General features: G+C 38.6%; 1 protein-coding gene across 6 annotated transcripts in view; it reads left to right on the top strand.

Annotated features, from left to right (window-relative positions):
• Positions 1-18,899, top strand: part of NFATC3 (nuclear factor of activated T cells 3) — a 138,389-nt gene that overhangs the window by 84,204 nt on the left and 35,286 nt on the right. For 3 of the 6 annotated variants that reach the window (XM_025920517.2, XM_086689070.1, XM_086689066.1), the window contains 3 exons: positions 2,562-2,702; positions 9,531-9,586; positions 10,595-10,721. The exons of 1 other annotated variant lie outside the window; for it this stretch is intronic. In XM_025920517.2, the coding sequence (XP_025776302.1) occupies positions 2,562-2,702; positions 9,531-9,586; positions 10,595-10,721 (324 nt within the window). Of the gene's footprint in view, positions 1-2,561; positions 2,703-9,530; positions 9,587-10,594; positions 10,740-12,109; positions 13,564-13,791; positions 15,248-18,899 lie in introns of those variants that run through there. 2 more of the 6 variants (XR_015244735.1, XM_086689067.1) reach the window with 2 other exon arrangements.

Genomic DNA, 18,899 nt, shown 5'->3' with positions numbered 1-18,899 from the left:
AGACTGAGCCACCCAGGTGCCCCAGAGTTAATTTAAGTAATTTAAGTTCATAGAGTAGTTTGAGTTTTTGAGATGAAGTTATTCTAAAATGATTTTCTATTTTTTCTTTTAGTTTATTAAATTAATATGTGATTATTGTTGAGAATATAGAAACACAGAATGGAAAAAGAAGAAATGCAGAATGGTACAAGGAATAATAGCAAAATCTTTTGTAATCACTACCCTGTGGTGTAGTCACTATTAACCTTTCTTTGGATTTTCTTTCTTTTTTCTTTTATTGTTTATATGTATACACACACACACACACACACACACACATATGAAGTATCTTCATATATATGAAGGGGAGTGGCAAAGAGAGAGGGAGACACAGAATCCAAAGCAGGCTCTAGGCTCTGAGCTGTCAGCACAGAGCCTAATGCGGGTCTTGAACCCACAGACTGAGATCGTGACCTGAGCTGAAGTTGGACACCTAACCGACTGAGCCACCCAGGCTCCCCTGGTGAACACAGTTTTGCTGTTACTTTGAATGTACCCATGATGGCTAGTTTCCACCATAAATATCTAAAACATGAATTAATGTATTTCCTAGGCCAGCCAATGCTTGTCTTCATGCCCCTTCTCTGTGAGTCATTTGGAACATAAGTAGGGACATAAGTATTTTCTGAGATCTAGGTTGGTGCTTGATACTTTCCAAGTGATAGTTGGTCCTGAATCCCAGACCCATGCCCTATGAAAGGGTCTATTTTAGCTTTCTCTTTTTTTCATTTTTGTTTATTTTGAGAGAGAGAGAGTGAGAGAGCGCAAATGCGTGTGTGCAAGAGGGGGGTGGGCAGAGAGAGAAGGAGAGAGGGAATCCCAAGCAGATTTCACATTGTCATCGCAGAGCCCGATGCTGGGCTTGAACTCACGAACCATGAGATCATGACCTGAGTTGAAACCAAGAGTTGGACACTTACCTGATGGAGCCACCCAGGTTTCTCTTTGAATAGAGCATTGATCCCAATTTAAATACATTTTGTGGCTTGGTTTTAAATAGTTGGGAGAAACAAGAGCCACAGTGAACTGAGAATGTGTGCTTCCTAAAGGCATTCAAGTTTAAATTTCTTTAAAATGTTGTTCTAGTCAAACAAAACAGCTGACCCTCAGAGCTACCAGTTTTCCACCCAGGAAGTAGAAAAGTAGACCTATTTTCCAGCTGTGAAGAAGAGAGCATAATCCACACTTTTTTTGTTTTAATTCAGAGAAAAACCTAACTATCTAGGCATTTGCAAGAAATCCCTAGAGGACCTAAGCCCTCAAAAGAATTGTAATGTGTAGCTTAAAGCTCAAGCAGTTAAAAAAAAGAAATAAAGAGAATCCCGAAATAGGATCTCCACAAAATATAACAACTTGGAATCAGGCAATATCAGAGAAAGGTGGCACCAAGGGTACTGTTTATAAAAGTTGATAATTTAAAGAATGGCTCTGAGGCATTAAAAATTATGTTCACATACCCTAGAAGGAAAAGTGCAGTGCACTGTAGAAACGTTTACTTCCATTTTTAAAAATTTAGTGTGTACTTCATGTATGCTTCAGTTATTTAGTTATTTGGAAAATTGTCCAGAATGGCATCTTGTTGTCTTGGTGATGATCTAGATATTTTCTTTCTTTTTTATTTAAGAGGATTAAAAAAACATGATTTTTATTTTTGAGAGAGAAAGAGCACATGCACTCACATGTGGGAGGGGTTGGGGCAGAGAGAGAGGGAGAGAGCTCGATGCCACAACTGACCGCGAGATCATGACCTGAGCTGACATCAAAAGTTGGATGCTGGGGCGCCTGGGTGGCGCAGTCGGTTAAGCGACCGACTTCAGCCAGGTCACAATCTCGCGGTCCGTGAGTTCGAGCCCCGCGTCGGGCCCTGGGCTGATGGCTCAGAGCCTGGAGCCTGTTTCCGATTCTGTGTCTCCCTCTCTCTCTGCCCCTCGCCCGTTCATGCTCTGTCTCTCTCTGTCCCAAAAATGAATAAACGTTGAAAAAAAAAAAATTAAAAAAAAAAAAAAAAAGTTGGATGCTTAACTGACTGAGCCACTCAGGCACCCCTGACCTGGATATTTTCTTGATGAAAGAGCTAATTCGTGTTTATCTTTCAGAAACTTGTCTTTTAATTGTATGCAGTATAAGTACATATGTTTGGATTAATTTGCTTTTTATAGTTATATTAAATTCATCAATTTTAACAGTTGTAGGGAAGAAATACATTGAAGACTTAAGCTAAAAAGAGGAAAGTGGGTGAAATTAATGTTTTGGAGTCAATATGAAGTTGCAAGCATTGATTAATTTTTCGTCATTGGTTTCTTTACAGTTGTAAGAAAATTATTTAGAAATCACAAATCTAATAAGTCTTATTTTCTAAATAATGTGGTTATTTTAGTGGATTTTGTTACCGTTGTCTTGAATTTTCAAAGCCCAGAGTTTGCTTCTATTTTCATTGTATAGCTTGAATTTGTCATTTACATATGAAAGATTGTAAACTAATATTTTGTTTCTTCTCAACTCCTAAAAAAAAAACCAAACAGCTCAGCGGTCTGCTCAAGAACTTCCTCATATTGAGAAGTATAGTATCAACAGTTGTTCTGTAAATGGAGGTCATGAAATGATTGTGACTGGATCTAATTTTCTTCCAGAATCCAAAATCATTTTTCTTGAGAAAGGACAAGGTAATAACATAAGATTTGAGTTGATTGGCTTCAAAATAAGGGGCAAAATGAGTAAAATGAATTATTCCCATGTTTCATGGACAAAAACAAAATAGTTTTTCTAAAGCTACAAACATCATTTACACAGATTTTTTGATAAGCCGTATATTTCTTAAATGTTAAATTCTCATTAAGGGTATCTCAAAAGTAGAAGAATCTCCAGTATTTCTACTCATATATATATATATATATATTCAAGAGAATTGATGATGTGTTGCACAGAAAACTTACAGCGACATTATTCATAATAGCCAAAAACTGGAAAGAACCCAAACAATCATCAATTGTTATATGGCTAAACAAAATGGGGATGTCCATACAATGGGATATTATTCAACCATAAAAAAGAATAAAGTACTGATTCATAACACAACATGAATGAACCTTGAAAACATGCTAAGTGAAAGGATTCAGCACACAACATCCAAAATCAGCAATCCATAGAGACAAAGTAGATTAGTGGTTGCCAGGGGTTGGAGGGAGGGATCAGTGGAGAGTGACTGCTGATGGGCACAGGGTTTCTAGAATTAGATAATGGTGGTGGTTGTATAGTTCTGTGAATATACTGAAAACTTCCTGATTATATAATTTAAAAGGGTGAATTTTATGTATTTTATATATAAATATATAAATTATATCTTCATTTTTGTAAGTGTAGAAGGATCCTATGTCTTTCAGGGTGTTTAAAACCTTTCTGAGCGTATTTAAAACATTTTTTCATCTATTATTCCTTCTCATTTTTTAAGCATTTTTAAAATTGTGAAATACCTTTTTATGAGAATAATATAAGAGATACCCACACACCTGACGCCCAGTTGAAGAAGTAAGACATTTATCTCTGAAAGGCCTTTTGATGTCCCTTCCCAAATGGATCCCACTCCTAAATCAATCCATGCTTTTCTTTATAGTTTTATGCGTTTTCTCTGGTTTTGGGCTATGTATATAACATTTCATGTATTCTTCTGAAAATTGCTTTTTTTTGGAAGTCAACATTAATGTTTTAAGATCGATCCACGTAACAGAAGATGATTCACTTTTACTACTATGTAGCTTCACTGTATGAACGTGCTACAATTTATTATCTGCTCTCCTACTGGACTTTTGGGCTGTGTCTAGTTTTTGGCATTACCAAACAATAGCCAATAGTGTGGCCATGAACATTTTGGTTCTTATCACCTGGTAGACATAGGTAAGAATGTCATAATTTTTAAATTTTGTTAATCTGGTAGATGTAAAATGTATCTTGAACTTTGGATTTGAATTTTCCTGATCTTATTGAGGTGATTATTAGTCATTCATGTTTCCTTTTTTGTGTAATGTCTTTATGTTTTTGTCCACTTTTTCCCATTGAATCAGTTTTCATTTTCTTACTACCTTATAGTATTCTTTATGTATTCTGGATGTCAAAGCAAGTTGGGAAAGTGCCTCATTTTTTCCCACTTACCAAGTGTGTGCCCTGTAATTTCACCTTCCTTTGAACATGTGGCTGAGCTCATCTCTGAAACCTTCTGGGCTGGGGGCTTTGTGGTACTATTAATTTCTGATATAATTCTTTTCAGAGGTATGGGACCATTTAAGTAGGTATGGGCCATTTCATAGGTATGGGACCATTTCTTCTTGAGTTAATTTTCATGATTTTTATTTTTCCAGGTAAATAGAAAAACACACTCTGTGTTTCTCCTTTACTCTCACAGTGTTACCACACTCAAAACACTTCTGACACCAGATGTGTGGGTTTCCCATATATCAGCTGATTCTTTGATATGAGCTGGGTTGGGTGTTCTGAATGAGGTCAGTTCTGACACTAACTGGAGTTAGTGCAGACCCCACAAGTTAAGGGCTCAGTCCCTTAAGACTGCCCGCCACTTGAAATGACAATCAAAAGTAGTAGATGCCCAGGTACACACTTCTGTCTGGCTTGGCTACAAATCAGAGGCTCCCATGACTCACTTCTTGGTTTTGACCATTTGGTAGAGCGGCTCACAGAACTGAGGGAAACACTTAGGTACCATTACCAGTTTGTTACATAATAGAGGATATCAGAGGGTACAGATGAACATCCAGATGAAAGAGATACATGGAATAAGGTATGTGGGACGGGGGTGTGAAGCGTCTGTGTCCTCTATAGACATTGCCCCTGTTCCAGCCACCTCCATGTGTTCAGCAACCCAAAAGCTCCTTGAACTCTACTGCATTTGGAATTTTCATGGAGGCTTCGCACAGGTTTGATTGACTATTCCATTTCCAGCCCCTCTTCCTTCTCTGGAGAATAGGGGTAGAACTGAAAGTCTTTCTAGTGACCAGCCTCCATCCAGGAGCCTACTAAGAATCACCTCCTTAGAACAAAAGATAGTCTTATCACAGGAAATTCCAAGGGATTTAGGACTTCTGTGTGTCATAACTGGGGTCAAAGACCAAGTATAAAAACAAAAGGTACTCCTAGTGTTCTTCTTACCACTTGGAAATTACAAGAATTTTAGGAGCTTTATACCAGGAGCCAGAGGCAGAGATCCATATATATTTTCCCTATTATTTCACACTAGGATTTTATTTATTTCACCCAAGTTCTCAAATTTGTTGACATTTATTCGCTTATAATGCTCTATTTCTGCATTTGAATTATGTCCCCTCCCTTTTTATAGAGGGAGCAAGCGCACATGCGGGCAGGAGAGAGGGGGAGAGGCAGAGAGGGAGAGAGAGAGAAACAGTCCCAAGCAGTCTCCTTGCTGTCAGCGTGGAACCTGACCTGGGGCTTGATCACGACTCTAGGATCATGACCTAAGCTGAAATCAACTGTTGGGTGCTCAACTGACTGAACCACCAGGCACCCCTGGAATTATATCCCTTTTAAAAAATTTATTCCTGCTATTATTTATTTGTGCCATCTCTGGTTTTTTAGTCAGTGTTTCCATAGTACTTTGGCTTTATTGGTCCTTTAAGTTGTGTATTTGTTTTCTGTTTCCAAGTGTCTGTATTTTTTTTCTTTTCACTTTTCTTTTCTTTTCTTTTTTCTTTTCTTTTCTTTTCTTTTCTTTTCTTTTCTTTTCTTTTCTTTTCTTTTCTTTTCTTTTCTTTTCTTTTCTTTTCTTTTCATGTATTTCTTTTTGGGAGAGAGAGCATGAGCTGGGGGAGGGGCAGAGAGAGGGAGACCCAGAATCTGAAGCAGGCTCCAGGCTCCAAGTTGTCAGCACAGAGTCCCACGCCGGGCTCAAACTCACAAACTATGAGATCATGACTTGAGCTCAAGTTGGACGCTTAACCGACTGAGCCACCCAGGCACCCCAATATGTTTCTTTTTCTTTTTTTTTTTTTTTTTGGTTTGTTTGTTTTTATTTATTTTTGAGACAGAGAGAGACAGAGCAGGGGAGGGGCAGAGAAAGAGGGAGACACAGAATCAGAAGCAGGCTCCAGGCTCTGAGCTGTCAGCACAGAGCCCGACGCACGGCTCGAACTCACAGACTGTGAGACCATGACCTGAGCTGAAGTCGGACACCCAACCGACTGAGCCACCCAGGTGCCCCTGTTTCTTTTTCTTAAATGGTAATCTCATTTGTTTTTTATCCTTTTGAAACTTACAGATTTAAGGCTATACGTTGCTTTCATTGCCTATCTCTTATGATTTTATTACCTCTTTTTTCACCGAATACATTTTCTTGGAGTTTAAGTAAGTTTAAATCTTTTCATACTAAACCATTTCCTTTCCCTTGACTCTGTCAGCCTCATAAGCTGTTGTTTTATTTTGTTTTCATTTATCATCCAGCCTCTCAAGTAATCTGTCAACTACCATCTGCCATTTCCTTACCTGCTATGTACTCTTTTGACTTCCATTATATTGAAATCATAACCTAAAAATTTGACACTCAGCTACCCACCCTTCTCCTTGACATTCTTTTCTTTCTTGACCTTTGTGTGATTGTACTCACCTGGTTTTGGCGCATTTTTAAATGTCTCCACTGTTTTGTTTTGGTTTTTTTTTAACAATTTTTCTGGCCCTTAAAAATAGATGTTTCCCAAGGTTCTGTGGTTCAGCTTTCTTTTCATTATATTCCCTCATTCTAGGAAATTTCACCAGCTGGTCAAATCTTTGTCTATAACTACATTATTTCTTTCAAACTTCTGACATGTGTTTTATTCTTTTGTTTTTGTTTTTTGTTTGTTTTAAATAGGCTCCATGCCCAATGTGGGGCTTGAATTTACAAACCTGAGATTAAGAGTCGCATGCTCTACCAACTGAGCCAGCTAGAAGCCCCCTAACACGCACTTTAAAGTACCCACTGAGGGACGCCTGGGTGGCTCACTTGGTTAAGTGTCTGACATCAGCTCAGGTCATAATCTCATGAGATTTACATTGGGTTCTCTGCTGTCAGTGCAGAGCCCGCTTCATATCCTCTGTCCCCCTCTCTCTACACTTACCCTCCCTCTCAAATAAACAAACATTAAAAAAAATTCATTTGTGCCTGAATATAATAAATATGTATGTATATAATGCAGTTTCATTATAGAATACATTTAACTAGAGCTTTACCTTTAAGAACTTTTGACTTAATACAATTACTGGTTTCAGATGAGATTGCAGTGTGTGACTGTGTAACTCCCATTCTGAAAGCACCTTTAGTAATCTCTTCATATTTTAGGTCCCTTCATGTGGCATTTAGGTCACAATCTGTTGCCTTTCTTTTCAGCCTCATTTCTTATTTTTCCCTACCTCATACTTTTTACTCCATCAACACAGCTGCTTATGGTTTCCTCTGTCGTGTAGTTTCTTGCCATCTTGGCTTTGCTTGTGCTCTTAGGCCTAGACCAACCTTCCACCCATATCACTTGAGTTCTACCTTCTTTTTCAGCCTCAGTTCAAGAACTCAGGAAGCCTTCCTTGTCTCTTATCCTTATGCCAAAAGTAGGGTAAGGACCCTGAACTCTGTCTTCTTGGCATATCTAGAGTACACCTTTATTAGTCATTGAAACCACCACGATTTATTATGATGAACTGTTTTTATTTGCCTTTTATAGACTGAAGGTAAGAGTATCTTATCTTCACTATCTCAGTAACCCAAAGTGCCTGGCATGTCAGGACCCAACAAACGATTGTTGAACTAAGCTGTATTTCTTTGTAGACATAGCATTTGTCTCTAGTGTCTGTTATACACAGGGTTAGCTACTATCTATTTATTGGACTGAAAAATGAGAGTCACAATTTAGAAGGCATTGGATTGAGTCTTTTCTGATGTTTTCACAGACCAGATGAAGAAGTCCTGCAAGCTGTGAAGATACTTATATGGGTTTAGTCAATGGGTAGATGCTCATGACTTAAAAAGAATGCTTTAGAGTACTGAACATCAGACTGGAGTAAGAGCTATAGTAGCAGTTGGGGTTCTCCCCAGGTGACAATTCACTTGGGATGAAGAGACAGAAAATGTGCTGGCCAGATCTTTAGGTGACACAAATCTGGAAAGCCTAGCAAATATATTCAAAGACTGTCAGTATTTAAAAAGATCCTGGCAAACCAAGTCTTGTAGGGAGAAGTTAACCTAAGAAGGGTTGGGGGGAAAACCAGGTAAGTGCAGCGTGGGAGTTTGAACTTGGCAGTAGGAAGTGTAGTAGACTGAGGGAATCTTGCTGACCACACACTAAGTGTAAGGCAGCATGGTGCAGCTACCCCAAAACTTTTTTTTTAATGTTTTTATATTTGAGAGAGAGCAAGTGGGGAGGGGCATAGAGAGAGGGGGACAGAGGATCTAAAGTGGGCTCTGTGCTGACAGCAGAGAGCCCGATGCAAGGCTCGAACTCATGAACTGCGAGATCATGACCTGAACTGAAGTCCATGCTCAACTGACTGAGCCACCCAGGCACACCTACCCCAGAAAACTTTTATTAACAGACTCAGCATCTTCACATAAAGTGGAAATAAGAGCCTTAGTCACTCTGTACCATGCTGTGTCATTTCCCACCTGGGCTATTCAGTTCTGGGCTTGATGCATTTGGAGAGAGATGTTCACACTGGAGGGGTGTTCATAGAAGAGTGGGCAGGAAGGCTAAATATTGTGTAAGATGTAAATGCAGAACTGGGGGTGTTAATCAGTAGAAGGAGACACATGTAAACATAGCTGGGCTTTTTTTTTTTTTTTTTTTTTTTTTTTTTTTTTTTTTTGAGAGTGTGCGTGTGAATGGGGGTAGAGAGAGAAGGGAACAGAGGATCGTAAGCAGGCTCTGTGTTGACAACAGCAAGCCTGATGTGGGGCTCGAACTCATGAACCCTGAGATCATGACCTGAGCCAAAGTTGGATGCTCAATTGACTGAGCCACCCGGGGCCCCCAAACATAGCTGTTTTTAAACATCTTAAATACTGTCTCAGAAAACCACTCAAAATATTTTGGATTGGGGGGCTGCAAAGAGTAGTTCTTAAACCAGTGGTGGGATACTGGAAGGAGGCAGATTTCATCTGTCCTGTAGGGCTTTCGAACAGCAATTGTCCAAAGATCAAATGGGTTACTTGGTGAGAGAGTGAGTTTCCCACTACCTAAGGCATACAAGCAGGAGTTGGCTACGACTTGGTGAAGGTGCTCTCAGAGGATTTTCAAACATAAATAAACTGTGAGGCCTGCTAACTAAGGCAGCCCAAAGTCTTTCTCCCCATTTTTTCTCATGGGTACACATTTTATTTTCATAATGGAAGTCATTGAGGAAAAGATTCCCTTTGCCAATAAGCTTGTGATACTAAATACATTAGATTTTGTTTATATACTTTGTGACTTGAATTACTTTTAACTGTAAATTGTTTCTTTTAATAGATGGACGACCTCAGTGGGAGGTAGAAGGGAAAATAATCCGGGAAAAATGTCAAGGGGTAAGAAATTTATTTCTTCAGAAACATTTAAGAAGCTTAGAACATTGGATAATGCTACTTTATATTATAGATGAGGAGTCTTTTATCTAATGAGTAATAGAAAAGTAAATTAGAATTTTTAGAAGTTTGGACATGAAATAGGTACTCTCCTTATTCTAAAATTAAAGTGTAGGAAAGATAAACAATTGGTGTCTTTGCCTTTTTTGTGTATAGGAAAGGAGAAATTAAAAGGTTCTTACTACTGTTATCATTAGTTTATTTCTCTGAATTCAGTGAAAAAATCAAATTCAGTGAAGCCCACATAGAATGGGAAAAAATAGGGAGAGAACAAGCCCTAAGGAGTTTGTGTATTTAGCGCAATTTTTGCAACTTTTCAGCATTAAGCCTTCCAGGATTCAACACTGTGGTCCCTTCATCCTGATTGGAATGGAGACAGAATTTTTTGTGGGTTAGAGAATAACACTTTCCACAGTGCTCTCCAGAGACCTGGAGAAATTAGATTAAGGATTGCAGTTTCACTCTGCTTATGTAAAATTATTTTTTATATGGAAATGAATTTTTTATATTGCTAGTTTAGAACATTCTGAATATCAAGTTTAAGGTAAGAAATCTAAATTATAACACAACTGAGGAAATATTAAACCTGATTGAAAACCAGGACAGACTTCCAGTTAAGATACATAGTAACGTGTAATATTCAGTAGTGCAGAATATCTCACTACATGGTACATAATGACTGTTTTTATTTCTGCTCCAACTAGAAACCCAATTGGATGACTAAAAGGCAATTTCTCCTTTAATGGTTTATTTTCAAGAGTTTATCTCTGTTGAGACTAGAGTTTCATAGAGTAAATCTCCAGATGACTTACATGACCAATTGATGTGCATAATGATCTATGATGGGAGACACTGGGTAGTTAAGCCTCATGAGTTGTGCTGAGTTTAGCAGGTGCATTTCATTTTTAGTTCTGAATGTAACACAATCTTACTACTTTCCATGCTCCTTAGGCTCACATTGTCCTTGAAGTTCCTCCATATCATAACCCAGCAGTTACAGCTGCAGTGCAGGTGCACTTTTATCTTTGCAATGGCAAGAGGAAAAAAAGCCAGTCTCAACGTTTTACTTATACACCAGGTATGGGGAGTTGTGATGGTTTACCACAGAGCTTGCTTTCATAATGAATAAAAAGTTATTCAATGAAACCTGTATTAGAATGTTTACAATAGAGTACTTAGAATCAATAAAAATCCTAACATATGCCTCGTCTGTAAAGTTTGTGTAGACTTTAAATATTAGATGTGATATTAGCTGTTATTTTGTAGTTATTTATTATAAGGAGATTAGAAGGTTGAATTTTGATTTTAAGTCTGTTTATCTGGAGCTACCAGAAATCCCCAGCACAACAGTAAGGGCAGGTGTTTGTGAATATGTGTGAAACTCCTTTGTGCCCTTAGCACACTGCAAGAAGGCAGTGTGTTCATCTCAAGCATTTCCAGTCAGATGAAAAATCTCTCATTAGATTTTCATTTGGCAAGTAGCAACTGTAGTATACTGTGGTCTGTGGGTTATATAAAGTCGATTCCAGAGTTTCTGGTTTTATAGATGTGCCCTAACAAAGGAGGCTGCCATACCTCTTTCTGCAGCAATTCAAATGCTGTAACTTTCCAGCTCTTGGTAGTAACACATAAATATTATATGCAGTAATTCATGCTGATGTTTACATAGTTAGAGAACAGATATTTCTAGAGGCCTTCTCTGTCCTAGGTGCTGTGTCAGTGCAGGGCTTGAACTCATGAAACATGAGATCATGACCTGAGTTGAAGTCACATGCTCAACTGACTGGCCACCCACACACCCCCGTTGCAAAAACTTTTAAATGGTTTATAGTAAATGAAAAACAGAAACACTTAAATTTGAGAAGGTACTAGTTATTAATGATCACTTATTTGTCATTCCTATTCTTTAAAGCCTGGCTGTATTCCACTTTAAGCCTCTAAAGGCCATTTATATTCCCAGATCTGAAAATTAATATTACTTGATCATGTCAATACATTATTGGTAATAAAATATTTCTATTCATTTTCAAATAGAATACAACCCTTTTGAAAGATTTTGGTTAGTCATTTCAATATTAATTCAGTAAGTATTTGAGGGTGCCTCCTAAGTGGACAAAACCTCTCTCAGTTCCTTCTTTCATGGAACTTATAATCTAGTGAATCAATAAATTAATTACCAACAAATGTATAATTAGAAACTGAAATAAGGACTCTGATTAAAAGGGATACAATACTATAGGTAAAAATAACAGAGGGACCCTTGCTTGGGTTAACTGCTTGAGAAAACCAGGATGTATGTATGTATGTATGTATGTGTGTGTATACATACTCTATATATGGTATATATAATGTATGTAAAAATAATACTGTCTAAGCCCTTTGTGTATTTATTCTTTTAATCCACATAATAGACCTTTATAGTAGGTTATTATCTTATTTTACAGAAGAAGAAATTGAGTGGCTAAGTAATATGCCCAGAGTCTCACAGTCTTAGAACCACATGTCAAGCACAGGCAATCTGGTTCCAGAGTCTGGGCTCCTAACTGTTAAGCTAGAGTACATCTCAGATAAGTAATATTGCCGTCTCCATTTTGCAAATACGTGAACCAAGGTCACTCAGCTAGTAAGTGGCAGAGGTGAGATTTGAATCCAGGCAATCTGGCTATAGGGGGAAAACATTCCAATTAAAGGTAGCAACATATACGAAGGTCGTGTGGTTGGTTGGATAATGGAGTATTAAGAGTTCTAAAATGGGGCGCCTGGGTGGCTCAGTCTGTTGAGCGTCCAACTTCAGCTCAGGTCATAATCTCATGATTCGTGGGTTCGAGCCCCGCATCAGGCTCTGTGCTGACAGTTCAGGGCCTGGAGCCTGCTTCGGATTCTGTGTCTCCCTCTCCCTCTGCTCCTCCCCTGCTCACACTCTGTCTCTCTCTCAAAAATAAATAAAGGTTTAAGAAAAAAATTTTTTTTAAATAAAAGAGTTGTAAGAAATGAGCTTTAACGGAGAGGTGACATGATCAAATATGTATTAAAAATTTTTTTTCGGGGCACCTGGCTGGCTCAGTTGGTAGGGCATGCAATTCTTGATCTCAGGGTCGTGAGTTTGAGCCCCACATTGGGTGTGGAGCCTACTTTACAATAAAATCATTTTCTCTACAATATATGAATGTATCAAACTAACATTTTGTACACCTTAAATTTTACACAATGTTATATGTCAAATATTTTCAATTTAAAAAAAAGTTAAAAATAGGGGCGCCTGGGTGGCTCAGTTGAGTGCCTGCTTGACTTTGCTCAGGCCACGATCTCATAGTTTATGAGTTCAAGCCCCACATCGGGCTCTGTACTGACAGTGAGGAGTCTGCTTGGGATTCTCTCTCCTTCCTGCTCTGCCTCTCTCTTTAAATAAATAAACAAACAAACTTCAAAAAAAAAACTAAAATAGGGGTGCCTGGGTGGCTCAGTCGGTTGAGTATCTGACTTCAGCTCAGGTCATGATCTCACAGTTTGTGAGTTTGAACCCCGTTTTGGGCTCTTTGCTGACAGCATGGAGCCTGGAGCCTGCTTCAAATTCTGTGTCTCCCTCTCTCTCTGCCCCTCCTCTGCTCACTCTGTCTCTCTGTCTCTCTCTCTCTCTCAAAAATAAAGAAACATTAAAAAATTAAAAATTAAAATCATTTCTCTCATATTTCTACTGTTTTCTTATAAGGTGTCAATGACCAGTGTAGTCTTTCCTCAGATTACTATGGAGAGTGAGATTTGTATGGCAGAGACCCAAGAAGGTTAAAAATATGCTTCAGATAACTAGAGTGTTTTGAATATACAGAAGAGACAACATTAATGATAATAAAGCATATCAGGTTTCTGAGAAAGGTGGGAAGGAATATAATTTCAAATATAAAAGTTGGTGGGGCGCCTGGGTGGCGCAGTCGGTTAAGCGTCCGACTTCAGCCAGGTCGCGATCTCGCGGTCCGTGAGTTCGAGCCCCGCGTCGGGCTCTGGGCTGATGGCTCAGAGCCTGGAGCCTGTTTCCGATTCTGTGTCTCCCTCTCTCTCTGCCCCTCTCCCGTTCATGCTCTGTCTCTCTCTGTCCCAAAAATAAATAAACGTTGAAAAAAAATATATATAAAAGTTGGAATGGGCCTTAGTTGGGAGAAGGAAAGGAGGGAAGGTAAAGATGAAAAAGATGTATATATATTAGGTTTGTAAATTTAATAGTGGAGAGTTTAGGGAGTTTCCATATAATAGCATTGACTTTTTTTTCTTTAAAGAATAACATGCAGTCTTTTGTGAGTAGAGGGAACTGTGGGTGTTTTGGCAGTTTGAAGAATATGGACAAGTTTGAAATAGTTGTTGTAAAGAAAGGGGGGAGTAAGTTACCACAGAAATATAATTGGACTCTGGGCATGATCACAGGGTACCTTTAATGTTGATATTAATAAATTTATCAATATTAATTAGCCCGGCTGTGTAACTTTCTTAAGCAGCACTCAGATTCTTTAGGGCAGGTGGTAAAATATTAATAGTAGGGTTCCTCCAGGGTGATATTTATTAAAGACATACAGTCCAAGAATGTTATCAAATGCTGTGGAGATGAGAGACTGTAGAATCTAACCTGAATAAGAAAGAAGAGGAGCTTCTGGGACTGTTGAAACAAAAAAGGCAGAGGTGTGCCTGGGTGGCTCAATCAGTTAAGTGTCAGACTTTGGCTTGGGTCATGATCTCACGGTTCGTGGGTTTGAGCCCTGCGTTGGGCTCTGTGCTGACAGCTCAGAGCCTGGAGCCTGCTTCGGATTCTGTGTCTCCCTCTCTCTCTGCCCCTGCCATCCTCCTGCTCTGTCTCTCAAAAATAAAAAAAGTTAAAAAAAAAAAAAAAAGCTCAGGATAAGTGAATAGAGGTTTTGATTGCTACCATCATAGTGGTAGTAATTGAACAAAGAGAATATAATGCTCTTACATTATCAGCTCATGAGTTGGGAGGACAACATAAAGGCAGAGTCCTGGAGGGCATTCTATATGAGAATGGAAATCATTGGGGCCCCAGAGTGCAGAAAGAATTTTGGATTGGACTACAACTGTCATCACTGGGCTTATGATTGACAAAATACAAATCAGGTGGCACACACTAACAGAAGGAAGAATAGATTCAAGAATTGTTTGGACAGCCCTTGTTCTGGTTGATTACTATCTTTTCTCTGTAGCATTTGGCTTTTTTCATTTTTTTCTAAAGTGAAATTTGGAATAAAATCTTTACAAAAGCAAATATATTCCTGTGAATTTATTTTTTAAAACAGACAAGTTGAAAATATAATTTCAAACACCCAAAATTGTCTTCCACTCTGAAATTGTTATTCTGTCCTAGATCCTTTTGATCCATTTATAGACACAATTTAAAATAAAAATTGGGGGTGCCTGGGTGGCTCAGTCGGTTAAGCGTCTGACTTTGGCTCAGGTCATGGTCTCATGGTTCATGGGTTCGAGCCCCATGTTGGGCTTTGTGCTGATAGCTCAGAGCCTGGAACCTGCTTCGAATTCTCTGTCTCCCTCTCTCTCTCTGCCCCCCCCCCCCACTCATGCTCTGTCTCTGTCTCTGTCTCTCTCTCAAAATAAACATTAAAAAAAGGTTTTTTTAAATAAAAATGGGACCAAAATGTATACAGTATACTAATTTTGTAACCTAAACATTTTTATTTTGCTTCATGAACAGATAGAGTTTTATAGAATTTTAATAGCTTCTCATATTCTAGTTTGTGATACTTATATTAGAGTTGTTTGTTGTATTAATTTGTATGAACTGTTTATATTAAAGATTTTAGGGGTGCCTGGGTGGCGCAGTCGGTTAAGCGTCCAACTTCAGCCAGGTCACGATCTCGCGGTCCGGGAGTTCGAGCCCCGCGTCAGGCTCTGGGCTGATGGCTCAGAGCCTGGAGCCTGTTTCCGATTCTGTGTCTCCCTCTCTCTCTGCCCCTCCCCCGTTCATGCTCTGTCTCTCTCTGTCGCAAAAATAAATGTTGAAAAAAAAATTAAAAAAAAAAAAAAGATTTTAGCCTTTTTTTGTTTCTGACAATTCTTTTAAATTTTACTTACAAAAATTTTAGATATTCAGAAGTTGCTTCTTTATTATTCAAGGATTTTCCATTTGTTACTTTTTTGACAACCCTCTAGCAGTAGCAGTCTGACCACTATAAATATCCAATGAAAGAATAATCAGTTGCAAATGGCTAACTGTTCTGAGTTTTTTGTTTTGTTTTGTTTTGTTTTGATGTTTATCATTGAAGTATAGTTGATGTACAATACTTTGTCACTTTCAGGTGTAATAACTTATTTTTTATTAAAATTTTAAAAAAATGTTTATTTTCAGAGAGAGTGCATGCGTATACACACACACACACACACACACACACACACACACACACACACAGAGGCAAGTGGGGGAGGGGCAGAAAGGAGGGTGGACAGAAGATCCAACGTGGGCTCTGTATGGACAGCAGAGAGCCTAATGTGGGGCTCAAAGTCATGAACTATGAGATCATGGCCTGAGCTGAAGTCAGATGCTTAACTGACTGAGCCACCCAGGTGCCCCTGTTATAACTTTTTTTTAATTAGAAATTACATTTAGTGGGGCACCTGGGTGGCTCAGTTGGTTAGCATCTAACTCTTGATTTCGGCTCAGGTCATGATCTCATGGTTGTGGGATCGAGTCCTGCATTGGGATTAGTAGTGCAGAGTAGTGCAGGATGAGTAGTGCAGAGCCTACTTGGGATTCTCTCTCTCTCTCTTAGAAAAAAATAAAAAACAAATTGCAACATTAAAAAAAAAAGAAATTACATTTAGCACTATTTGTCCAATAGTCAAGTTTACTTAGTAATTTGAAGACTGTTCCCAGTATTATGTGTATGATTCACAAATTACCCTCATTACAGAACCCTTCGTTAGTGGCGTTACCTGAATTTCTGCCCAGCCACTAGCTTCAGATCTTCTGATGTGGGAGCCCTCTTTTCCACCCCAGTATCCCTGAAGCTTTTGAGGGAATATACCTCCCTCTGAGGCCTAGCAGTAGTTACTTGTGACTGGACGTACCATGTGATCTCTGATTTTAGACTAGTGGGGCTTTAGGGGACAACATTAGAGATAAACTTTCATGTGTAATATTTTACCTGTAGGAAAGTGTATTCTATGTTCTAAATAGTTGATTGGAGAGACTTTTGGATTGTGATTCTTTATTTGGGAGAGAACGCCTGCCTTACAGTTAGGTCACATTCAGCTCTGCCATAGGCTGTACCCTCTTGGTTAATCTCTATACAATGAGGGCATAAGTCTAAAGCAGGGTTTTTCAAATTTAAATTGTTTAGGCAAAAAGGCAATATATAAAAAGGATAAAATCTAACTTTGATACTCTGGTTGTACTAGAAGGGGGAAATCCAGAGAGCTCCAGCTCTTTGAATGCTACTCTTCCACATCCAGTACTTGAAGAAGACAGTGAGGCTTTTTATGGTTTCAAAAGCACTAGACCAGGAGATTTTTTTCCCGAGAATGAGGATATTTAACACAAAAGGTAGAGTTAATCTGTTTCTAAAATTCAACTCATTCTAGTTATGTACGGTCTCTTTAACTGTACTTCCCTCCAAATAAGAATAAATTACTATAGACTGTCAATGAGGACTTCTTAGATTTGGTTGGAGTCTTAATCCTTTATAGACAAAAAGTGACAGTTGATTTGGCAGAGTGAAAGTATACTCAATTTAGGAAAGCAGAACTCTCAATCTGAGTACACAGATGTGGGTCAGGAACATAAAAATAAAGATTGGGTCATGCAAAAAAAAAAGATACTATGTTACAGTTTTTAGTCCCTCTGTCTCCTTTTTAGTGCATGACAACCAACCACTTAGGTAACCAAGGGCCTTACCTGCTCCATTCAGGATTAATTAAGATGAGAGTAGGCTTTTTTGCATATTCTCCCTCTTTTATATAGAAATGTAACTCTGCATATGGAATTTACTGTGACTTTCCTGGGACTGGAGTAGGAGCTGAAGTAGAAGAGGAAAAAAGAATCCATTAGTCCAGGGGAAAAGTTCTAGTTGTGCTAAAGTCAGAAAAAAAGTGAGTACGCCAAAACATTAGAGAGGTTGGAGTTGTTAGATATGGTGAACCACACTTGAAATACCTGAGCAAGAATCAGAAACTGGATGGAAGCCTAGTTTAGAATGTTAACTTTGGTGCAGAAGCAATAAGAAGACTCATGATACACTTTTTCTCTTTTAAGTGTTGTCTCATTGTTAGGAGTGGGCTCACCAGTTGGCAGATTGTTTATTTTGTGTGAGAGAGAGGGAGGGAGAGGGAGGGAGGGAGGGAGGGAGGGAGGGAGGGAAGGAGGGAGAGAATCCCAAGCAGGCTCCATGCCATCAGTGCAGAGCACAACACAGTGCTCGATCCCACAAACCATGAGATCATGACCTGAGCCAAGCGACCTGGTTCGCTTAATTGAGTGAGCCACCCAGTCACCTCAGGGCTATTTTAAATCTTACTTACTTTCATTTCCTCAGATTGAGAACATGCTTTTGTGAGGAGACTTGTACTTGATGGGTTTGTTAAATGGCCAGATGAGGTTTGACCATGCTTGGCTTCTCACTGTTACTTTCTTTTGACATAAAATGAAGTACTTACATTTTAGTGAAGATCATGAAAATTTTAATTATGTTAGTTTAACTCATACAAACTTGGAACAATGAGATGTCAATTTAGGAAAATTATTTAAAAAAATTTTTTTTAATGTTTATTTATTTTTGAGACAGAGACAGAGCATGAACAGGGGAGGGTCAGAGAGAGAGGGAGACACAGAATCTGAAGCAGGGTCCAGGCTCTGAGCTGTCAGCACAGAGCCCAATGCAGGGCTCAAACTCACGGATCGTGATATCATGACCTGAGCCGAAGTTGGACACTTAACCGACTGAGCCACCCAGGCGCCCCTAGGAAAATTATTTTTAAATGAATTATAGTACTTCAGTAGGAGGATAAAGTCAGTAACTTTTAGAAAAGTGGACTGGAAGAAGTATTGCCCAAGAGAAACAATAAAGTCCATTGCTTTGACATACAAAAAATTAACTGATGGTTCTTTTCTGTTTTGATAAACATATTAAATAAAATAAGCAAAATACATTGATTTCTATGTTAAGCAGTCCTTTCACCAGGTAGATCTTAAATCATCTTAAATACATTTTTTGATGTGATAAAGGATAGTGGTTGGTATTCATAGCCT

Source organism: Puma concolor, chromosome E2 (assembly GCF_028749965.1).
Source record: "Puma concolor isolate L17-30 chromosome E2, mPumCon1.1.hap2, whole genome shotgun sequence".
Taxonomy (NCBI): Eukaryota; Metazoa; Chordata; class Mammalia; order Carnivora; family Felidae; genus Puma; species Puma concolor.
This window is presented reverse-complemented; position numbering and strand designations above follow the sequence as displayed.